General features: G+C 40.2%; 2 protein-coding genes and 1 pseudogene across 2 annotated transcripts in view; 2 read left to right on the top strand and 1 right to left on the bottom strand.

Moving 5' to 3' along the window:
- Positions 1 to 5850, top strand: part of ZNF451 (zinc finger protein 451) — an 89155-nt gene extending 83305 nt beyond the window's left edge. The window contains exon 15 of the mRNA XM_028097555.2: positions 4049 to 5850. Coding sequence (XP_027953356.1) covers positions 4049 to 4095 — 47 coding nt within the window. The 3' untranslated portion in view covers positions 4096 to 5850. The remainder of the gene's footprint in view (positions 1 to 4048) is intronic.
- A 1784-nt stretch (positions 5851 to 7634) lies between these two features.
- On the top strand, positions 7635 to 22680 carry BAG2 (BAG cochaperone 2). Its single transcript, XM_028097717.1, has 3 exons — positions 7635 to 7831; positions 19062 to 19171; positions 21296 to 22680. The coding sequence occupies exons 1-3, from the start codon at positions 7719 to 7721 to the stop codon at positions 21706 to 21708; spliced, it is 636 nt and encodes a 211-aa protein (XP_027953518.1). The 5' UTR covers positions 7635 to 7718; the 3' UTR covers positions 21709 to 22680.
- A 372-nt stretch (positions 22681 to 23052) lies between these two features.
- Positions 23053 to 23749, bottom strand: LOC148164108 (chromobox protein homolog 3 pseudogene; annotated as a pseudogene).
- Between the last annotated feature and the right edge of the window lie 1084 nt (positions 23750 to 24833).

The following is a 24833-nucleotide window of genomic DNA, read 5'->3' as shown; positions in this document are numbered from 1 at the left end:
TTATTTCTTCATAATTTTCTGCCCCACTTGGTCTCTCTTCTTTTGGACTCCAGTTATACATGTTAGGTGGCTTAAATTTATCCATAGGTGTGTTCGTTTTCTTCTGATCTTTTTTCTCTGTTGGATTTTTTTTTTTTTTTTAAGATTTATTTATTTGAGAGAGAGCACAAATGGGGCAGGGGCAGAGGGACAAGCAGACTCCCCGTTGAACCTGGAGCCCGATGCAGGACTCCATCACAGGACCCTGAGACAGAACTTGAGCGAAAGTCAGACTTAACCGACTGAACCACCCAGGCACCCCTTTGTTGGATAATTTCTGTTGTTCAACCTTCAAGTTTATTAATACTTTTTTCCTACCTTCTCCAGTGTTAAGCTCACTGAGTGAATTTTCCATTTCAAATACTATATTTCTCAGTTCTAGAATTTCTGTTTAGTTGGTTTTTTAAAAACTGATTCATTTCTCTGTTGAGATTTCCTATCCATTCATCCTGAAGTCCATGAAAATAGAACTTTTCTAAAATTCTTTTCTGCTAATTCCAACAGCTTGATTGTCTTGGGGATTAGTTTCAATTGGTTACTCTTCCTCTTGACTGTTCAGTTACATTTCTTTTTCCTTTTTTGATGTTTATGGATGTTGTGGATGTACATTACAGATTCTTTTGATTCTGCTGTTTTTTATCTGAGGAATGTTGTTTTTTTTTTTCAGCAGTTACCTTGCTAGACCTATACTCCACAAACTCAGCCTCCTCCACATTAGCAACAGCTAAAATTGCTTGCTGCTTTTATTTCCCAACTGTTGTTTTTCACTGAGATTCTTAGATCCTCTCCTTTGTGTGCACAGTTCAGAAGTCCACTAAGAGTGTAGATTTGGAGGATCCTATCTTCTGTTGCTTTGTTGTTTCTTCTGGGATACCTTTCTTTTTTTTTTTTTTTAAGATTTTATTTATTTATTTGAGAGAGAGAATGAGATAGAGCACGAGAGTGGGGAGGGCCCAAGGGAGAAGCAGACTCACTGCTGAGCAGGGAGCCTGATGCGGGACTTGATCCCGGGACTCCAGGATCATGACCCGACCTGAAGGCAGTCGCTTAACCAACTGAGCCACCCAGGCGCCCCTGGGATACCTTTCTTTCATAAACCTTCCCTGCAGCTTCACTTTCTAGCTTCTATGACTGACCCAGACTCTGTCTATGATGCCTTAAGCCACAGAGTTTGGCTTTCTGGGTTAAGTTCTGTTACCTTGTCCCAAAAGGATTGACGAATGCCCCGATGCAACAAAACCATAAAGCTGCACGTTGAACCCTGTGCAGTTTGCTGCTTTTGGTGATCAGCTTCTGTCCTGTTTCTACCTAATTTTCGTTGCTCTCCAGTGCCTTAAAATAGTTTATAATTGTTGTCTATGGGAGGGTTAATCCAACATAAGCTACACTATTATTAGAAGTGGAACTACTTGATTGTTTTTGTTTTTATCATCTTTTAACTGCCAAATTTAATTCATAGAAGTTCACTATAGACAATATTTTTTTATTCATTTCTGCTATTTTATTTTTAGTTTTCTTTTTCTTTTAATCCGTTTGTAAATTATATAGTTTCTAGTTTTTGTGGTTATATTGGCATTTTGCCACATTTTATTTATATAATTTAAAGACTAGACTAGGGTGCCTGGGTGGCTCAGTTGGTTAAGCGACTGCCTTCGGCTCAGGTCATGATCCTGGAGTCCCGGGATCGAGTCCCGCATCGGGCTCCCTGCTTGGCAGGGAGTCTGCTTCTCCCTCTGACCCTCTTCCCTTTCATGCTCTCTATCTCTCATTCTCTCTCTCTCAAATAAATAAATAAAATCTTTAAAAAAATAAATAAATAAAAAATAAAGACTAGACTATACCTACAAAGTGTCTGCCTTTATACAACAATAAAAGGACTCTAGAACACTTCAGTTCTGATCCTCTCCCCCCAATTTATATGCTGGTATTCTCCAGTGTTTAGTTCTGTGTGTGTATATGTGTATTGTATAATGCACACAAAAATTGTACAAAACATCTCACAAAGCTGGTAACCATGCCTCAGGTTAAAAAAATAAAACATCACCAGCACAGTAATTTGCTAGGGCTGCCATAACTACATACTACAAACTAGAAGGGTTAAAACAGCAGAAATTTACTGTCTCATGGTTTTAGAGGTTAGAAAACTAAAATCAAGTTGTCTGTAGAGCCATTTTCCCTCTCCTAGCTTTTAGTTATTAACAGGCAGTCATATGCACTCCTTGGTTTATAGATGCATCACTCCAATCTCTGTCTCCATCATCATGTGGCCATCTTCTTCTACCTGTGTGTCTGTCTTTACATGGCATTTCTTTCTTATGGGGACACCAGTTGTGTTGGATTAGTGCTCAACCTAGTGACCTCATCTTAAATTGATTACACCTGCAAAGACCCTATTTTCAAATTAGGTCACATTCATAGGTACTAGGGATTTGGACATATGTTTTGGGAGGAACATAATTTATCCATAACAACCAGTACTTTAGAAGTATCCCCCTCATTCCCTCTTCCAATTACTCCCCTGCACTCCTTCCCAAATGTTAGGGGCCACTGTCATGTCTTGAAATACTAGTTTAGTAGTGCTTGATTTTGAACTTTATTTAAACTGCATCATACAGACCATCACTGTCCAGTAGAATTTTCTGTAATGATGAAAATACTCTATATCTGAAGCTGTATGGTTGCTAATAGTCACGTGTAGCTGTTAAGCACTTGAAATATTGCTTAACTGAGGAACTAAATCTTGAATCTTATTTAATTTTAATTGATTTAAATATAAATAGCCACGTAGAGTCAGTACCCATCATATTAAGACAACATGAGCATGGTCTGTACCCTTTTATGTTTGAATGCCTTTTTTTTTTTTAAAGACTGATTTATTTATTTGAGAGAGACCAAGAGAGCGGCGGGGAACAGAGGGAGAGACGGTCCCAGGCAGACTCCATGCTGAGCACGGAGCTTGACATGGGGCTCCATCTCACGGCCCTGAAATCATGACCTGAGCTGAAACCAAGATTTGGATGCTTAACCCAACTCTGCCACCCGGGCACCCCTAGCCTGTAGTATTTTAAATTACAGAAACATAACACCAGTGTTCCAGCTGAGAGGAAGGTGTAGCTGCATCTTAGAGGGATCACTGGTACCTATGAACCAAGACCTCTGAGAGACTTTGGACTGGATGGGATGAAATAAATCTGGTGTGAGAAGCTGGTTGAAGTCCAGGAAATGGAGAAACACTTGTAAACCCAAGAGTGTCTTTCCTGTTCACTATTGTATTCCTATGCCTGGTATACAGTGGGCATGCAATAAATATTTGTTAAATGAGTGCATATATATATAATATATGCTTCTCAAAACATTATATAGCCATGAGTTTCACTCTTTGCCTGTGATGCTAGAAAGCTTAAAATGAAATTTTTAATGCCTGTGAGATTTTGGCATTTCATGGTTTTGCCTTTCTATTTCTATTTTAAGTCTTAAATGCATTGCCTCAACTGATTATTTGTCAGTGATTCTAGAAGTTTGTTGACTTTTTTTTTTGAAGATTTTATTTATTTATTTATTTATTTATTTATTTATTTATTTGACAGACACAGTGAGAGAGGGAACACAAGCAGGGGGAGTGGGAGAGGGAGAGGCAGGCTTCCCGCGGAGCAGGGAGCGCGATGTGGGGCTCGATTCCAGGACCCTGGGATCATGACCTGAGCCGAAGGCAGACGCTTAACGACTGAGCCACCCAGGCGCCCCTAGAAGTTTGTTGACTTTTGTCCCTAAATGGAAATAACTTGCAAGTTCCTTAGTAAACTCATATGTTAATTCAATCTGAGGTTATGTCCAGATATTCATTATTTGAAATACTCAAGTTTTATGAAACTGCCAAGTCATCCTAGTTTTCTCAACTTTGTATTTCCTTTCCTTCTTGAACAGACAGATGTAGTTAATGAGATTTACATAAAGCACATTTATTAGTTTTCTGCCCTAAATATTAAAATTCTCTGTTTTGTTAATGCAGATGTGGAATTAGAAGAAGCTATTAGAAGAAGTCTTGAGGAAATGTAATTGTAAAGATATTACCACACAACATCAAGTGGCCTTGAAGAGACTCAGGATAATGAATTCTTGAGTTTGTTTTCTAAAGGAGACCAGAAATCTGTTAGTACAAATGTATTTGGAAACATGCTTTTTTTGCTTTTGCATCTGATATTTGCTTTGTATTTTTGTGCTATTTTGCAAAAATGTACAGAGGAATAGAATACATGTTAATGCAGATATAATCATGTATTCTAATATAGTTATCACAGTTTCCCAGTTAACTTTGAATTTATATATTTAGGTTAAAAAAACTAAAAAATAGAGAAGCTCTTGACTATTGTTTATATGTTTCCCAAATAGCATTAGTTGTTTAATTTTATTTGTACTCTACAGATGATTCTAGTTTATTTTTTTAGGAGTGAAAATGAATATAAATAAAGCTGTCATAGCTCAGTTTTTCTGTAAATTCTATTTCTTATGTGGCACTAATATAGACTACCTTTGAGATCTTTGTTTATGATTATTAGAAGAGAGTAATGGAAACTGATCATGGAAACAGATTAAAAACTTTTACCAGCAATGTTCTTTGTGGGTTTCACTGAGATGTATAGTCCTGCTTTATTGGAGCAGCACATTGCTGGAATTAAAACAAAAAAACCCCTAATTTCTTTGAAATTATTAAAAAGAAACCTTTTCCATTCCTTTTACCTGCTTAGGCTTTCATGTGACTTGTATTATCTAATGTTTAAAAGGGAATGATGTCAAAATGTTTGCATAGAATTAAATGTATTTTTAATAACATTAGTCTTTTTTTATATATATTTGTGTAAACATAATATTCTTCCAAAAAATAATGTTGATGGTTTACTCAGGAGTAATCTTCCTTAACCTTTAAAATTTTTATTTCATTGGAAGTGTCTTCATTTTAATTATTCATTAAATAAATTGTCAGTTTCCTACATTTGGTATTACACATTTAATTTTTAGATGGTCAGGCTCCATTGTGAATAATAAAAAACATTACATAATTAGAAGACTAAGAAGGGCTTGTCATACTCTTTGTGCGTGTGCTTCATGACCATAAATGTCTTCCCTAAAGATTTTAAGTAGTAATTACATACCAAACTTAAAATTTTCTATAAATATAAATTTGTCTTTAAAACAAAAAAATCATGGCTAGGATTTTCTTCTTTCTCTGCAACTTGATATTTAGTGTAAAATAGCATTACTGTTTTTTTTATTACTATAATCTTTCTAGTCCACATTGGAAACAAATTTGTGTTTTTATTTCTTACGATGTCAGTTCTGTCCTACTTTCTTGCATTTTTTTTAAGTAGACAGACATGTAGGTTGAGAATTTGCCATTTTTCCAAAATGACCACATTATACTTTTAATTTGTATGTTAAAGTCTTCAAGCAGGGTTTTAGGAGGTAGTCATGACTGGACCTTAAAGACATCTCCCCAATCTTGCTCAATAGTGAGGAGCAGAGAAAGGATGATCCAGAAAGAAGAGTGGTGAAAAACAGATGTGGGGAAGAGAAATCTACACCTCTTTGCTAGAGGTGCCACACACATATATGATATACACTGATGTTCTGTTAAGCTTTTGTGGTGTGTATAGTAGTATAGTAGAGAGTAAATGAAGTTTTTTTATATGACAGTAAAGGGATATTTCATCATGACCCTTAAAAAAAGATAAATGGGTTGTTTAATGTTTTCATTAATAATTGTCACTGATTGTATTTTGATTTGTTAAGCAATTAAAAATCATTTTAAAATTACTTCATATTTTGAACTTAATTTAGACACAAAGAGGAGAGGTAATCAGTGAATGATATTATAGAAAGTTAAATGGATTATTATCAAAAGTAAATGTTTCCAACATTGATAAAGATGTGTATCTTTTCATTACATCATTCATTTATTTATTCATTCACTCACTCCCTCACAAAGTATTGAGTACTTACCATGTGCCAGTGACTATTCTAAGCACTGGGGATATATACCAGTGAGCAAAGCAAAGCCTTTATGGAGCACATAACAGGGGAGGGGGGGGTTGGATAGAGTGCTTATTATTGCTTATTATCATAAGCAAATATATCCAATGGTGGTAACTAATGAAGGCAAATAGAGAAGGGAAAGATTATGTTTCTGAAACTGAGTGGTGTGATCTGGCTTTTGGGGAAAGATTACCTTTAGTTACTATATTGAGAACATATACACCAGAGGCAAAAGTAGAAGCAGGAAGACCAGATAGGAAGATGTTGCAGTAGTCCAGGTGAAAATTGATGGTGGCTGGGACCAGAGTGTTAGCCGTGGAACTGGGGAGAAGAATCCTAGTATATTCTAAAAGTAGAGCTGAGGGGATTTACTTATGGATTGGATCTATAGGATAGAGAAAAAAAAAAGAGTCCAGGATGATTCTAAAATGACATGATAGACTTTCAAACCATTCACAACATGTCTTTGGATTCCAAGTCTGTGTTGTGATAATGGCAAAATATAATTAATGAGGTCAAATAATCCGCTACAAAAATAGTGTATTAGTATGTAGATTAAGTTAAGAGAGAACTGGAATCCAGACTGAAGGCCCTCATCTCTGTTCAAGTATTTAAATGGCTTTGATCTCAGATTAAAGGTTGTGATTCAGCTTAAACTGTTATCATTTTATGTGCCCTGTACATTCTCATCCTTGCAATATGAGGCATATGGCTATAATGACATATTGCGCAAAGCACAAGCTTTTAAGTACATAAATCTGTACTCCCAATCCCGTTCCGCTTTTACTGACCTTTATAGTATCTGCCCTAGTGACTTGCCGCATCTTTTTTAATTAACAGGAGATTTAAGCAAATTGGGTGTGAAAGACAAAGATGGGGTAGGTTTTTTTCTCCCTCTAAGCTTCAGTGGTGGTGTCCAGGCTTTCATTATTTCCACCTCGGGAAAGGGACTGGTAACAAGACAGGGTCAGGTAAGTACACACTGCCAAGGAGCTGCACTTAAATGCTACCTGTGCCACAAAGGAAACTTTTCTCCCCATATCAAGGATTTTTAATGGTTTTGGTTTTGCCGTGAATTACGGGCGCTGGGAGAAACTAAGCGAAGCTGTCACTGAGAAATACCCACAGCCTACTGTTAGGTACCTTCGCGTGTCGGGGAGTTGGCTACATTCAGGCTCCAGTGTCGGGGGTGCACAAGAGTAGGGGGGCTGTCCTGGGGGGGTCTCCCTTGGGCTTTGGGTTGGTCCAGAGTCGGGAGAGAAAGATCCACGATCACGTTAGGCCCTCCCCTTCCTGCGTCCACCCCTCCACGTGCCTCGGAGGCCGCCTGTCTTTGCTCCTCTGGCCCCGGGGCCCTGGCGGCTCACCCTCGACGCCCGGTGACCACAGAGCTCCCTCCCGCAGCCGCAGCCGCAGCCGCTCCCTGCCAGGCACCGTAGCCCCGAGCCCAGCAGGCGGCGCGCCTGCCGTTGTTTGGCCACGCGGCGGCGGCGGCGGTATCGGCGCGTCCTCCCGGGCCGCCCCCCGCGGGCGTCAGAGGGAGGCGGGCGCCCCGCGCGGTGACGGCGACGCCTGCGGCCGCCGGACTTTCCACTCGTTGCCACCGGAGAGGCCGGTGACCTCTTGGCCGCCCCGCCTCGGAGGCTCAGATGGCTCAGGCGAAGATCAACGCGAAAGCCAACGAGGGGCGCTTCTGCCGTTCCTCCTCCATGGCCGACCGCTCCAGCCGCCTGCTGGAGAGCCTGGACCAGCTGGAGCTCAGGTGAGCGGGTCGCGGGCGGAGGCCGTGCGCGGCGGGCCGGCCCGGCACAGCCCCGGCGCAGGCTGCAGCCGGAGAAGTTGCTTGCCTGAGATTTGTTCTCCATGGAGGTGGTGCAGTTTTGTCCGGCTCTTAGTGGATTTTCCTTTCCGACCGAGAGAAAATGCATTCGATTTAAGCAAAAACCTGTGAGCTCATTATTGATGGCCCCATTCTCATTACCAGACCTGAGCTTTTGGGAACGGAGAAAAATCAGAGAAGGTAAAAGTTAGGGTGACGTTATTTGAGGTTAGAGACTGTGACACTCCGGGTCTGCTGAACTTCTAGAATTTTCTGAGTGCCAGTATGTGGTCTTCCCAAATGTTTTTTACTCTTTTCCTATTATGCATTTTTTAAGAGCGGCAGCAATTTAGTGGTCCCTGATGTCGAGTGATAAGTTTCTTTCCTCCAAAACACAGCAGAGCAAAAAATAAAAAATCCAGGAATCTGTCTGATAGCAAGGATTAGGGAGGAATGGGACAGATGAGGGACTGCGGGGTGAACAGTGGCTAGGTACTTGGTGGAGTAAGACCCTGCAGCTTTCATTTTCCCCCTTAACCCCCGGCATGCTGTATTTAGCCATTCCGTTAGTTTCTCAGTATTTATTGTGTATCTCCTTCCATAGAAGACACCTTCTTGAAAGTGCTAGTCATTGGCCTGAAAGCATAAGATAGTCAGGTTTTTTCCCCCTCTTTACTGATTAAGATTTTATTAAGTAATATACAGTGTTGTGCTTGTATGCAATTTCTAAATAATGTATAGTAAATTTTGGAAATCCTCGTTTCTCTTAACAGCGTATGAAAACTTTTATGTACTTCCTGTAAGCGTTTATATCACCAAAGTTACTGTGTAAATTGTGTGCAGGTGTAGGTAAATGAAAATCTTATTGAGGCCCCACAGCTCCCAGAAACTACACCGTTTTTTCCCCCCGCAGTTTTCACCAGGTTCTGGGTGAGCAAAGAAACATGTAAGCCAAATTTTAAGAAGCAGTGCATGTATGTCTTTTATCTCCCTCAATTTATATATCAAAACAAGAAGAGGTGTTTGTCAAGAAAGCGCATTAATAACCACAGTATATCTCAGCAGTTGAGGCATTCATTATTATTATTACCCTGAGAAAAGAGTCAGAAAATGAGAAATTCTCCATCCACAATGATTTCATGGATGACAACAGACAGAGAAACCTGAGCCAAAACCACATTCTGGGGTTCTGCTCAGAATGAGACAAATGGAACAAGAGAAAAGTAATGCTTCCCAATGGTTGAGCTTGATGCATTTACACCCCGGAGAAAGTGCAACAAGACTGAAGATCAGTAGTGTCCCTCTGAAAAATAATATTTCTTTTCATGTAGCAGTATTCCAAGTAACTCACATATCTCCCCAGGTATTTAGAACTTTGAGGGTGTGTTCTTAACCATTTCAGGGCTCTCTGCTCTAGTCAGAAAAGATTTTTTCTGAGAGGAAATAGGAGGACGTTGCCCCTCCCTTCTTTAAGCTGAGTCATTCTCAAACTTGAATTTACACCTCATGTTAGGTACTCATCTTTAAAAGAAAGCCTCTGGTTTTGAGTATTCGTATATTCTAATGTTTGATTAATGTGAAGTGAATTGATTACTGTATACGAGTGATTAAATTATAACTTGCTTAATTAGCCCTTGAGCTGAGGAGGAAAGACTGGTTAAAATGTGCAAATTATGGATTTTAAGGATTTCTCTAGCAATTTTAAACTTTGGTAAGTTTTGTTTCTTCCTTAAAAAAAAAAAAAAAGTGGGCGCCTGGGTGGCTCAGCCGGTTAAGTGCCTGCCTTCGGCTCAGGTCATGATCCCAGGGTCCTGGGATCAAGTCCCTCATCGGGCTCCCTGCTCAGCAGGGAGCCTGCTTCTCCCTCTCCCTGTCTGCCTCTCTGCCTATTTGTTCTCTCTCTCTCTCTCTGTCAAATAAATAAAATCTTTAAAAAAAAAAGTAATACTGATCTAAGGAGTGTTTTAGAAGGTAGTAAAAATAAAGAAAAATGCTAATGATGATCCATTAAAGTTCCTTTGAAACCACATGGGCAGTGTCACAGAGCACCACATTGTTAAGAACTAGCATCATGCCTAGAAGATTTATTTGTAAAAGAAACATATAGGTAGGGGAGCCTGGGTGGCTCAGTCGTTGGGCATCTGCCTTCGGCTCAGGTCGTGATCCCAGGGTCCTGGGATCGAGCCCCACATCGGGCTCCCTGCTCGGCCAGGGGCCTGCTTCTCCCTCTCCCACTCCCCATGCTTGTGTTTCCTCTCTTGTTGTGTCTCTCTCTGTCAGATAAATAAATATTTATTGATTGACTCATAAAGCAGTGTTTTAGGTAGAATAAAACACTAGTTTAATACTTAGAAGTTTACGTGTAGTTCCTCAACCATATTAATTTTGTCAATTGTGGTAGAACTTCTTCCATATGAAACTGAAGACAGAATTATGCTAGATGCTTTATGACCTAGAATATGAACTAGTGGTGAACGTGATTTTTTAAATGCTTTAAAATGTTTCGCAGCATTCTACGTATCGTTGAAGGAATTCCATTTGCTTCTGTTACTTTACCACGACACTAGCCTCTTTCTTGACTCTACCTCATCTCCTTTTTTGCTTCCTCCTAAAAAGATGATTCCCTTCTCTCCCAGTTTTTTAAGATTGTATTTTTATTTGAGAGAGAGTGAGCAGGGTTGGGGGAGCAGAGGGGGAGAGAGAGGGAGGGGAAAGACTCTCAAGCAGACTCCACACAGAGCCCCATACAGGGCTCGATAAACACAACCCTGAGACCATGACCTGAACTGAAACCAAGAGTCAGACCCTTAACCGACTGAACCACCTAGGCACCCCTCTCTCCCAGTTTTTTGACTAATTCTAAATGGTGTCAGATTTTTGCATTCATCAGTGGCTCAAGACACCTTGCTTTTATTAGTACTTTTTTAACAATTACCATAATTTATAAATAATACATGCTAACATTGATTCATTAAATGAGCACTGACTCTATACCAGGCCCCATTCCTTTGTGGAAGTTACTATCACCTCCATTCTCCAAATGGGAAATTCAGGCTTAGGAAGTTAAATGACTTGTCTAAGGTCCCCCAGCCTAGAACCCAGGAAGATTGGCTGTAGAGCTTAATAATTCATGCCTGTATTCTCTTAAAGTTAGATGTGTCTTATTGTTACCAAGGTTTGCCTCTTGGTGGGTGTCAAGCCAAAAGACACAACCAAACCAAAGAATAGGAAAAGAAAGGGTTTTTACTTGCAACAAGTAAAGGAGAACATGGGGGATCTTTCCCAAAGAAGCATCTCCCAGAACAACAAAATTGGGGAGGTTTTAACTGAGGGTGTATACATGTTCATGAAGAGGCTTGCACAGTGAGGAATACAGCATGGAATTGGGGTGACTAAGTCCAAGCCAAAGTCATGAGAGCCGGGAAGGGTCAGCATGATCAGTTCTCTGGCTCCAGTTGGTCTGGTATCTGAGTGCTCAAAGGGGTTTAAATCCGACAGAGATAATCAGGAGTGTGCATCAGGTCAGTCTTCACTTCTGAGTATGATTAGCCTGTCTCCTGGCCTTGTGGGGACTGTTCTCACATTCTTTCACAAGATGGGTGGGGGCCTAAAATGACTCTTCTTATGTCAAGAAAGCTATGTCTGTCTGTCTTTACCCAGAGATCCCTAACTCTTTCTGCTTACAGTATTTCAAAATGTAGGAATAGTATATGGATGAATATATGATTTTACTGAAAGAGGTGAAAATTCCATTTATTTATTTATTTACTTTATTTTTTGAAGATTTTATTTTTAAGTAATCTCTACACCCAACACGGGGCTTAACCTTACAACCCAAGAGTCACATGCTCCCACCAACTGAGCCAGCCAGGTGCCCTGAAAATTCCATTTAAATTGGTTGTCAAATTCGGGGCGCCTGGGTGGCTCAGTCGTTAAGCGACTGCCTTCGGCTCAGGTCATGATCCCAGGGTCCTGGGATTGAGCCCCACATCGGGCTCCCTGCTCAGCGGGAAGCCTGCTTCTCTCTCTCCCACTCCCCCTGCTTGTGTTCCCTCTCTCTCTGTCTCTCTCTCTGTCAATTAAATAAATAAAATCTTTAAGAAAAAAAAAAGTTGGTTGTCAAATTCAGTAAATATGAAATACCTACTGAGTGCCAAGTACTGAGTGGCTCCTAGAAGGCTCTGGATGGTAAGGAAGATGTTTGGGATATGGGTTGTGGAGGATGGCAGAGGGGAAGATGGTAGGACTGGGAGATTGATTGTTCACCAGTTTCCCTAAACTGGTCGTGTTGTAGCTCCTTCCCCCTGCTATCAGCCATCTGCAGTGACTTCTTCGGCAGCCAGGGAATGAAGGATTGGGGCCGGGAGTGAGATAGATCATTTGGCCAAAAGTTTCCTGTTGCTTAAAGTTTCTTAGGGTGTGCCAGTGTCCCAGGAGTCACAAAACAAGTAACATCATAGTTAATATTGAACAACAGCCTGTAATTTAAAAGAGCATTTCTCATATACGTTGTCATTTGAACCTTACAAAATCCTTTGAGGTAGAGGAGGGCACATGTATGTTATCTCTTTTAGAAATGAAGGAACTGAGGTCCAGAGGGATTGAGTGGCCTGCCTGAGGCCACAGTACTGATGATGTAGCTCCTAGCACCAGTCCCATTAAACACCAGCTCCATTTTCATATTAAAGGGTCTCAGTGATGAATGTATTTTAATACTTCGGTGATGATTAGGAAAACTTACTCAAAATCTTACATTGCCTAGAATATAAATGATCATTGTAGCATTCTTTAGATACAAGGGTATTTTTTTAAAGATTTATTTATTTATGAGTGAGAAAGAATAGGGGGAGGGCAGAGGGAGAGAGAGAATCCCGAAGCAAACTCCCCTCTGAGCACAAGAGCCTGATGTGGGTCTTGATCCCAGGGCATGATCTCAGGCCAAAATCTAGAGTCAGGCACTCAATGAACTGAGCCACTTAAGCACCCCACCGGAGTATTTTTTTTTTTAATTTTTTATTTTAATTCCAATATAGTTAACATACGGTGTTATATTAGTTTCAGGTGTACAATATAGTGATTCAACAATTCTATATGTTACTCAGTGCTCATCAAGATAAGTGTACTCTTGGGGTACCTGGCTAGCTCAGTCAGTAGAGCATGTGACTCATAATGTTGGGCTTGTAAGTTCAAGCCCCATGCTGGGTGTAGAGATTACTTAGAAATAAAATCTTAAAAAAAAAAAAAAGGTAAGTATTCTTAATCTCCTTCACCTATTTCACCCATCCCCCTACACACCTCCCCTCTGGTAACTGCCCATTTGTTCTCTATAATTAAGTCTTACTTATGGTTTGTCTCTTTCCCCCCCCTTTGTTCATTTGTTTTGTTTCTTTAAAATGCCACATGTGAGTGAAATCATATATAATTTGTCTTTTTCTGACTGACTGACTTCACTTAGCCTTGTATTCTCTAGCTCCATCCATGTTGTTGCAAATGGCAAGATTGCATTCTTTTTTATGGCTGAATAATATTCTGTGTATTGACAGACACTTGGGCTACTTCCATAACTAGGCTATTGTAGATAATTCTGCAATAATCATAAAGGTACATATACCCTTTCTAATTTGTGTTTTCATATTCTTTGGGTATTACCCAGTAGTGTGATTATTAGATCGTAGGGTGGTTCAATTTTTAATTTTATTAAAGATTTTATTTTTAAGTAATCTCTATACCCAGCATGGGGCTCAAACCCACAACCCCAAGATCAAGAGTTGCACACTCCACCAACTGAGCCAACCACGTGCCCCCATTTTTAATTTTTTGAGGAAGCTCCATGCTGTTTTCCACAGTAGCTATACCAGTTTGCATTTCCACCAGCAGAGCGTGAGGGTTCCTTTTTCTCCCCATCCTCGCCAAGTCTTGTTTCTTGGATACAAGAATATTAAATACGAGATGGGACTATGATTTTAAGAACTTGTTTTAGAAATTATTTTTTGGGGGGTGCCTGGGTGGCTCAGTTGGTTAAACATCTGACTCTTGATCTCCGCTCAGGTGTTGATCTCCGGGTCATGAGTTCAAGCCCCATGTTGGGCTCCACACTGGGTGAGGAGCCTAACTTAAAAAAAAGAAAGAAATTATTTTTTTCAAATAAATTCATGATAGGAGCATTTGCCTGTTCCTTTCCTTTTTATGAAAGCACCAATTCTTGTTATTTATAAGCCTGAGTTCACAATGTTACCATTATGTGTGTCATAAATCCATGAAGCTAATGTTTGCCAGCACCAATTCTTAGACACACCACACGTGTTAACTCATAATTGTTTTAGTCAGTGCTGTCAGTCATTGTGTTAAACTCTTTACCTGCTTTACTTCAGTCACAACCACTCGCTCATTATCCCTTTTTCATAAGTGAGGAAATTGAGGCAAAGAGAACTTAAGTAACTGCTCCAGGGGGGCACCTGGGTGGCTCAGCTGTTAAGCGTTTGCCTTCGGCTCAGGTCATGGTCCCAGGGTCCTGGGATCGAGCCCTGCATCGGGCTCCTCGCTCCACGGAAAGCCTGCTTCTCTCTCTCCCACTCCTCTGCTTGTGTTCCCTCTCTCGCTGTCAAATAAATAAATAAAATCTTAAAAAAAAAAAAAAGTAACTGCTCAAGGATACACAGCCAGTAAGTGGCAGAGCTGGTTTGAACAGTGTGACTGAAAAGCCATCGCAGCTTCACGGCATGGTCTGTTAGACAGTGGATCCGATGGATCCGCAGTAGCTTTAGTCTGGTGAAGTGCCTCTCAGGCCTCTAAGTCTCTCAGCCATGTGTCCTTTTGATAGCTAGGCTGCAGAGATTTGTGAGGTGTGGGAGACCCAAAGACTATCCAAGAATGTGTGCACTTCAGTTTTGCCCTCAGAAGAATTTTCTGACTGAAATTTCTTTTTGTCAAAGCCAGCTTCGTCGCAGTTTCATGCAGAGAGTTTTCCAGGAGTACAACTCAGGTCAGCCTTGGTATGAAGAGAAGTTCTTAACCAATTTTGGAAATGTAGCTCTTCTAGGATCTGTTAGTAAAAACATAACCACCCTTCTCCGCCAAGAGAAGTGTTGTCAAATGAGGTGTTAAAAAAACATGAAGGATAAGGTGAGGTGGTCCAACACTTGTCTAACCAGAGTTCCAGAAGAATGGAAGACAGGGAATATTTGAAGATACGATGGCTAACAATTTTCTAGAACTAAATGGAAAGGTTGTAGACAGATTTATATGTGAGATGAATTTAAAGATCTCAGTGGCTGAGAAACAGTACAAATATTACTTAAATAAACTAAGTAGAGATCTAGGTTCAGCTAGAGGGAATAGCAAATGTCACTGGTGCCAAAAAACAAACAAACCCTTGAAATCTTTACATTCTGAAGAATGGCGTTTTATCTTTGCTATGAAGTGAAAAAGGTATACATAAAAACGTATTTGAGAAGTCCAATAAAAGATGAAATCTGGTTTTCACAGGGAAAACGCCCTGGCAGTTTCTAGCATTGGGGGAGAAGCAAAAAACCACAAGACTCAAAATTTCCATCTAATGTGTTCTGTATTTGGTCTCATTTAATGGCAAAATGTCTTCCTTATATGATCGACTTATTTTTTTTTCTAGAGTGTCTCCTTTTAAACCATTTTCTTGTTAACAACTCCCTGAACTTGCTGTTGTAACGTGTCGTAAATGAAGCCTTCCTTTTTTGAATAACATTCAGTTCTCTATCATTGTACATTGAGTACAAACTCCAGTGAGTCTTGAAAAATTCATCTCTTCTTTCAGCATCTTCTCATTTACCAATCACATGATTTATCTGTGTCATTTAAACACTGGAGTCATGGTTTGTGTTTTTAGCATAAATATTTCATATTAGTGCCAACTCAATCTCATATTTAGTGGGCCCTAGTTTATCTGTCTGAGGGTTTGCTAATGTAAAATGTGTAAGCATGTAATGGATGGTGCTGGAAGTGGGCCTGCTGTTGTATTATTGCCATTTTATAGAATACTGTTTTTTTTTATTGTATTTTCCAGCCACATTTATCATGTAAGATTCTTACCAGCTCTTGCTTTTACTGGCTCTTATAAACACAAAGTTCAACATATTTTTAGTACCTTGAGGAACAAAGAGACCCTGTGACTTTGTGGTCTATCGGTGCTATTTTGGTTTCTAACAGGTGGATGGCTGTTGGGGAAACGTTGCAGTTGGGGTGGGCAGGGGAGGCCTTAAATGGAATGGACATGTGCTCAAACATTAGTGAAGTTGTTCCTTCTGTGCCCACTTACGGCAGCAATCAGGATTAGATCTTCCATGATCTCATGTTTCTAAGGCCGTCTGAATACTGAGGATAAGTCTGTCACTGTTCATTTTGCAAAAACTGGCAACTTATATACGGAGTAACGTATAACAAGAAGTGCCTTTTTTGAATAACATTCAGTTCTCTATCATTGTACATTGAGTACAAACTCCAGTGAGTCTTGAAAAATTCATCTCATCTTTTTAAATATACAGGATTTTCTTTTCTCTTGCTCTCATGATTCCACAGCCTTGTTCTTTAGTGACTGGGTGTGTTCATATGAATGTGTAGTAAGTGTGTGTGTGTTTATACTTGGGGGAGTTAGGCAAAGTAGTGCTTCTATAGTTTGATACAGGCTTTATACCTGCTTGTGCTCTCTCTCTCTCTGACAAATAAATAAAATCTTTTTAAAAATCTAGAAGAATCAATAGAATCAAAAGACAAATCAAAAAACTAATAATGTAATATGGTGATTAACATAACAATAAAAAAATTTTTAAAGACAAATCATTAAAATTAATAAATAAGTCCATTACCAATTACAAGATGAACCGTACAAAAACAGCATTTCTCTAACCAGCAATAACCAGCGAGAAATTATAATTTATAATTTAAAGTATTCACGGGGCACCTGGCTCACAGTCTGAAGAGCATATGACTTTTGTTTTTTTGTTTTGTTTTGTTTTTAAGATTTTATTTATTTATCTGACACAGAGAGCATCTTTCCTCATTGGAGGAAATCCATTGAAAGATGGATTTTTGGTAGATATAATGTTGGGAAAAAACAGTTCACTATTTGGAGAAAAATAAAATCCTTACCTAAACACATACAGGTGGATTCTAGATGGACTAAGACATAAATATGAGAAAGGTAAAGCAATAAAGTTGATAGGAAAAAAGGTAAGAAAATACCTTATGACGTAGGATGGGAAGACCCTGAAGTAAAATTTCAAAAGCATAAACCATAAGGCAAAATAAAGCCAAGAAAAGATTAATTTGATCACTTCAAAGTAAGGATATCTATTCAGTGAAGGATATCCCAGACAGAATTCATATATGATAGGATGGAAGGAGATGATTATGTCTGTAACTAATATGGGATTAATTCCTTGAGTATGCAAATCAACAAGAGAACAATAACCCTGTTTAAAAAAAAGGAAAACAGGGGCACCTGGGTGGCTCAGTCATTAAGCACCTACCTTCAGCTCAGGTCATGGTCCCAGGGTCCTGGGATCGAGCCCCGCATCGGGGTCCCTGCTCAGCGGGGAGCCTGCTTCTCCCTCTCCTGCTCCCCCTGCTTGTGTTCCCGCTCTTGCTGTGTCTCTCTCTGTCAAATAAATAAATCTTTAAAAAAATTAAAAAATAAAAGGAAAACCAAAATAGGCAAAGGCTATGAACAGGCTAACAAGAATACAAAGGGATGTCCAAAATTATTAGTAATGAAAGACATGCAAACTAAGTACGAACATATCACTGTATACTTAGTAGACTGGCAACAAATAGAAAGTTGGAGAATGCTGAGTAATGGTAGGGCTGTGGGAGCACAGGGATTCCTATGCTTTGCTGCTGGGAATATTGCAAAGGGGTTCAGGACAGGGCCCCCTCCAGAATGCGCCACTTTGGCATGTCAGTTATTTTGAGCTGAAGGCACTTGAGAGCCTGCAGGCTCATGAGAAACTTCTGCCCCTCCCTTAAGCACACAGAAGAATCTAAATTAGGGGTCTTTCCCAGAATAAGGGTTATAAGTAGAGATAAATTTTATCTGAGTGGCCCATCTGTATGGCGGGGCAAACATCTAATTAACAAACATCTGCTCTTCTTATTACCCTATGAAGTGTATTCTTTTCTCTGAAGTCCCAGACCCTTACCCCCTTCTTCATTCAAAATAACACATACCTCATTGTGCCTGTCTTTGGAATTTCCATGTCTTTGTGGATTCCCCTTAAGTACACTATTAAATTTGATTTTCTCCTGTTAATTTGTCCCATGTCAATTTGATTCTTAGTCCAGCTAAGGGTACTTTGAGGGGGTAAGAATGCTTGCTTCCTGACAATGGTCTTGTCTGGCCATTCTGGAAAACAGTGGTAGTACTGAGTTAAATTGAGGGTGCACATACCCTGTGTCCCAGTTCTGCCCTGAGATATACCCTAAGGAGATTCTCATTCAAGTCCATAGAAGACATGTATTCATTGAAGCGTGGTTTTTGTTTTGTTTTGTTTTGTTTTTTTGTGGTGATGAAAAGTAAGGGGACAAAGTGAGCCGTTTCCACTGGGAGAGTGGAGGTAAAATCAGGTGGATATACACGGAGTGTTATGCAGTAAGCTACTGATTAGATGTTCACTTAGGAAGCTGGATGGTTCCTAACAAAATAATGCTGAGTGAAAAAAGAAACAATGAGATATAAATTGAAAATAGATAAAAATACAAATATAGATTTTGTTAAGAACAAATACAAAATAGAATGATTGCCATATGAGTGGGAGGAAAATGGGGGTGGGGTAGGTGGATTTAAAACAACAGAAGATTTTTTTAAAAATTTTAAAGAGGGATAAAGAATTTTTTTTGAGATTTTTTTATTTATTTATTTGACAGAGAGAGCACAAACAGGCGGAGTAGCAGGTAGAGGGAGAGGGAGAAGCAGGCTCCCCGCCGAGCAAGGTGGCCGACGCAGGGCTCAACCTCAGGACCCCAGGACCATGACCCGAGTCGAAGGCAGTTGCTTAACCAACTGAGCCACCCAGGCGACCCTAAGAGGGATAAAGAATTTTTGAAAAGTGTTCCTAGTGATCTTTAAACTTGAGTTGGAGCAAGTGAGAGAGATGAGGAAAAGTAAGCTTCCATGTGGTAACTTTTGTTTCCCCAATTTATGTAGGGTGGAAGCTTTGAGAGAAGCAGCAACTGCCGTTGAGCAAGAGAAAGAAATCCTCCTGGAAATGATCCACAGCATCCAGAATAGCCAGGACATGAGGCAGATCAGCGACGGTGAGAACGTTTCCCCAGACGGGAGCTCATCTTTTCACTCCTTTGTGGGGTTTAAGATATGGGGTTTAGGTCCATTTTCGCTTGACTTGAGGAATTCGTACACTTGGCTTTGGCATTTCCCGTGAGCACAGACTGCAGCTGCAGCTGTCAGTTTATTACAGGATCCTCTTACCCAGGGGTCACCCTGCTGGCCTGCCCGCTACGTCAAGGGCGTGGCTGGAAATGGTAGAAAAGGCCTCCAAGCTCCAGAAGAGGTGGCTCCAAGCAGTAAGGGGCGATGCCTTTGACCTCAGGTTCACACTCCTAACTTCAGTTCCTCAGAAGTTACTGGACTGTAGAAGCTGTAAAAGCAGAGAAGACAAAAAGAGAGGGGTTGAGGTGTAACTTAAGGAGAAGAAGGAGAGAAAATGCAGGGGAAAGAAATTAGGTGCCCAATAAAACCCCATTAACGTAAAAATGTGCTATCATTTCTATATGAAAAGCATGACTGCCCAGGGAGGAACAGGGCACTTGTGGTTTTCTGTCACTGGCAGCCATCTTCCTACTTCAGTTGCTCCGGGGCCTCCCGAGAGAAGCCAGTGGGCCGGTGGCTGGTGCCAGGAGCGTGCAGTCTAACTCCAGGCCCCGAACTGTTAGACACGCACTGAGGGGTCAAGATCCAGCCAGTCTGTTCACCATCCTCTCCAGAGATCGATGAACTAGGAAGAGAGTTACAGAACAGGCCAAAGGGGAGATGGCTGACTTTTTCATATAAATAATGAAATGTGGATCCCTTTTCCCACGATTGCCTCTCTGTGCTGGCCAAGACTTACACCACTGGCCTGCTTAAATTTCCCTGGCAAGGATGAAGTCAGGGCCTACTTTTGAAGCCAGCTTTTTCTCCACTATCATGGCTAAGTTTGCTCAGCCAAAATTGGGGCATTGTATTCTGAGACACATGCAGAATATGCCACCCCAAAGTGTGGCTCTTTGGCATAAGAATTATTTCAAGCTGATTATTTTTGAGAAGCTGCAGACACAGGAGAAGCTCTGAAAACAGAGTAGAAGTCATTCTTTTGTAAGGGAAGTTTAAATTTATAAAGGCTATTTCCATTTGCAAGGGTGCCTCCCTCTGTGTACCAGGAAGAGAAGGACGACTATAAATCACAGAAACTGTTATCTATGCAGAAGGCCTCTACTAAATCTGCAAAACAACCTTACCCTGGTTTATCCTGCTTTTCCTGGTAACCTCACTAAGGAGGGGAAGGCCTCCCTCCACGTCTTAGTCCTTAGCTGAACATGGTTTTTAAGATGGTGTCTTGGGCCATCCATCTCAGGGAGGTGGGCCATCTCAGTGTCCCTGAAAACCTCCTATGTATATGTGAAGTATACATGTTCATAAGCTTCTGCTTTTTTTCTTGTTAATCTGTCTTTTATTATAGGGTTTCTCAACCAAGAACTCAGAAAGGTACAGAGAAAATTATTTTTCCCCCCCTACAGCACATCCTTATCAAGAGATCCACCGTGTCTGATCTCTTGCTCTAACCAGCACAAAACCCTGGTTATGCACACTATTCACTCTATGTTAAGACTTGATCTCAATCCCAGTTACAAATGCATACCTGCCCAAACGTTTTCAAACATGACCACTTGAGAAGTCATCTGGTGTCCCATGTATAAAGTCATCCCATGTGTAAAGACTTGCAGGGAGGGGTGCCTGGGTGGCTCAGTCGGTCAAGCACCCGACTCCTGATTTTGGCTCAGGTCACAATATCTGGGTTGTGAGATCAATCCCCACGTGGGGCTCACAGGCTGAACATGAAGCCTGCTTGAGATTCTCTCTCTCCCTCTCCCCCTTCGCCTCCCCCGCCTGTGTGCACATGTGTGCACTCTCTCTCCCTCTCTCTCTCTCTCAAAAATAAAAAATAAAGACTTTAGGGGAAGGTATTCTGCAACCTCTCTCTGTAATATAATACAGTTCATCAGTTAATCTTATGTGCTATAGTTTTGACTTTTACCTTTAAAATTTTCGTAGCCAAGGTGCTTACAGAAAATAGTTTTAGCCACAAGTGAATGCCTTAGTGTTCTCAATATACGTAAGTTTATGTCTCATATTGATTAATGTTTCAAACTTTCTACATTTAGGAGAAAGAGAAGAATTAAATCTGACGGCAAACCGTTTGATGGGACGAACGCTTACCGTTGAAGTCTCTGTGGAAACAATTAGAAACCCCCAGCAGCAAGAATCCCTAAAGCATGCCACCAGGATTATTGATGAGGTCGTCAGTAAGTTTCTGGATGATTTGGGAAATGCCAAGAGTCACTTGATGTCACTGTACAGTGCATGTTCATCCGAGGTGCCACCTGGGCCTGTTGACCAGAAGTTTCAGTCCATAGTAATTGGCTGTGCTCTTGAAGATCAGAAGAAAATTAAGAGAAGATTAGAGACTCTGCTTAGAAATATTGAAAACTCTGACAAGGCCATCAAGCTGTTAGAGCATTCTAAAGGAGCTGGTTCCAAAACTCTGCAACAAAATGCTGAAGGCAAATTTAATTAGTTTTGAAACATAGGAGCACTTATAAATAATGACATAAAAATGATTAAACATTTGTTCTTTGTGTTAGGCATAACATTTGATACTGATTGTTGTTTCACATGAGGAAAATATTCCAGTGTCATCAGTTTTGTGAATAACACAATTAAATCTAGAAATATTTTAATTATCTTTCTAGAAGTTTTTAGATTGAATTCATGTCTTGTATTAGGCTCTAGCACCTAATATATAGAATATATATTTTTTACTATTCTGTGGATAAATACTTAGTATATAGGAGAGAGTAACTGCTCAGCCTGGGCCAAAAGCATTATTGTTCTTTCTTGGGCTTTGTCTGGCATAGAGATCCTCGGGCACATGGGGCATTTGGTTGACTAGAAATTCTTGACAAACTTACCACTCATCTACTGTTAAGTAAGTAGTGTGCTTAAAAGGACAAAAGGAATCACAAAATAAGAATCGTTCCCAACATCTTCTTTTTCATAAAGCACTTTTTTTGGACATCTGTATCAAATTATTTTGAATTTAAGATTTATGCATCTGATAAATGAATATATTTCTTGATATATATGAAAACATGACATAAAGTGTGAAAGAATTCACATCTAATGTTATCACTGTGAACAACTATATGTCCACTTCATCTTTTTCCAAATGCATCATTTCTCTAAATTTTTAATCATTGCAGAAATACAGTGTTGTAACTTGCCTTTTTTAAAAAATGCTGCTATAAAGTCTGTTTGTCAACTTTAAAACCTCTATCCTGTATTGTTGTATAATTTACTTCCCCATTCCCCTCATTGGACATTTAGTTTGTTTCCAGTTTGTTGCTTATTCCTGCAACATATTTATATACAGAGACTTTTTTCCTTCTTTCTTTTGTTTTTGATTTTCTTTGTATAAATTCCCAGTAGTGGGATTTACTGGGTCAAAAGGTATATACATTTTCATGGCCTGACATATTTCCAAATTTTTTTGTATGAGACTTACACCAATTTGTACAGTCTTCAGTAATTAAAATGTAGCTCTTTCACTAGAAGCTTTCCAGAGTTGAGCATTGTTTTTTCTAATATTAGATATGAAATAACAATTTCATTCGCATTTTATTTACTAACAAGGTTGACCAATATATTGATTATTCTTTTTTCTGTGATAAATTAAGCAACTATAGAACACTTTTATTTGTTTGAAGTAACTAGTGCTATTGATACACAAAAACCTCAACTCCCCTTAAATACTACTTCAAAATGAATACATCATACTCAGTTTTCATGAGAATGTAGGTATTCTTTCACACTGGGGAAAAAAAATGTCAATATCCAGATGAGCTTTATATATTTAGATCTCTCAATGCAAACAATATTGAGCTTCATTTTCTGGGCAAAAATGTCAAATTAGTCTCTCTTCATAAAAAGCAATTACAATCTGAGAACATTATGGTTTTGATTACCATTGCTAAGTCTGCCTCACTTAAATCTTTCCATTTCATGGGAACATTCTCATTGATAACTGTGGCAAAGCCTGTTGATTTGTCAGTTGACTCTCATTTGCTATCATCAGGTTCACTGTCAGATAAAGGTTTTCTTTTTGTGCCATCTTTATTAGCTTTTTGAAAATTAAGCAACAATCAAGTTTTCTTCCAAGTTCTCAAGGACTATCAGCATCTTTAAATCCCTTCCACCCTGGGAAATACTCCCCCTTCCCATTCACTCATTCACTCCATGTCAGCATAGGACATTTTCTTTTCTTTCTTTTTTTTTTTTTTTTTAAGATTTTATTTATTTATTAGAGAGAGAGAGCACTAGCAGGGAGAAGAGGGAGAAGCAGGCTCCCTGCTGAGCAGGGAGCCCAACGCCAGACTCCATCCCAGGGCCCTGGGATCATGACCTGAGCCGAAGGCAGGCACTTAACTGACTGAGCCACCCAGGCGCCCCAGCCTAGGACATTTTCTACCACAAACTATTCTGGCTCTACCTCCTCAACCTTTGTACTTTTCACATTGTTCTTTTCCCATTTTTTGCAGTGGAGTTTTATTGGAGGCCATTCATTCTCACTGACTTGAAGAGCTGTGATCTACCATCTCCAAGCTGCCTCAGTCCCTGGCCTGTAGCATTTCCAGCCCTCTGTACCTTGAGCCACATTCACAGGGCAGGGACCTGAATGTGTCGATTCTTTTTTTTTTTTTAAGATTTATTTATTTATTTGAGAGAGCGAGAATGAGAGAGAGAGAGCACATGAGAGGGGGGAGGATTAGAGGGAGAAGCAGGCTCCTCGCTGAGCAGGGAGCCCGATGCAGGACTCGATCCTGGGACTCCAGGATCATGACCTGAGCTGAAGGCAGTCACTTAACCAACTGAGCCACCCAGGCGCCCCTGAATGTGTCGATTCTTAACATTTTTATTTATTACAAGACTGGAAGTGTGGGGTGCCTGGGTGGCTCAGTCAGTTGAGCATCCAACTCTTGGTTTCAGATGAAGTCATGATCTCAGGGTCGTGAGATCGAGCGCCACCTTGAGCGCCACCTTGGCTCTAAGCTCAGCGCAGAGTCTGCTTGGGGTCCTCTCTCCCTCTTCCCCTGCCCCTTGCTTGCTTGCTTTCTCTCTCTCTCTATCTACACCCCCATCTCTAAGATTAAAAAATCTTTAAAAAAAAGAATGGAAGTGTAATTTATTTTTAAATGATGAAACTACCAAGAGTAGTTTCTGTCTTCTTTTAGATAGATAATAGCTTGGGACTATAATGGAATTCAGAGTATATTATTTGTCTTTTATTCATATGTTTCCTAACAGCCCCATTCCAATTTCATACCATTTCTAGAATGGAGCATACAGTTTTAGGACAGCCCCGCTGCCGTCCCCCATGAGCACTGCTTCCTAGGGGAATGTCCCCATTCCTACCCCAGGCTCTTCTGTGTAGCTGGCAGGACCTGAAGAAGAGTTGACCGAAGAGCACTCAATGGACATCAACTGAGGACAGAGTGACAATGCTGCCCAGTGAAAAATCTGACAAACGTAGAATTGACCCTTCTGGTATTTTAATGTAGGAACCCTTGATGTTAAAGAAAAAAGAAGAAGAAGAAGAAGAAGAAGAAAATCCTGAAAGCTTTCAGAGGGCTAGGAAGGAGGGAA

This window comes from Eumetopias jubatus, unplaced genomic scaffold (genome assembly GCF_037043125.1).
Source record: "Eumetopias jubatus isolate StellerSeaLion01/CBP00866 unplaced genomic scaffold, mEumJub1_p1.0 scaffold_6, whole genome shotgun sequence".
NCBI lineage: Eukaryota > Metazoa > Chordata > Mammalia > Carnivora > Otariidae > Eumetopias > Eumetopias jubatus.
This window is presented reverse-complemented; position numbering and strand designations above follow the sequence as displayed.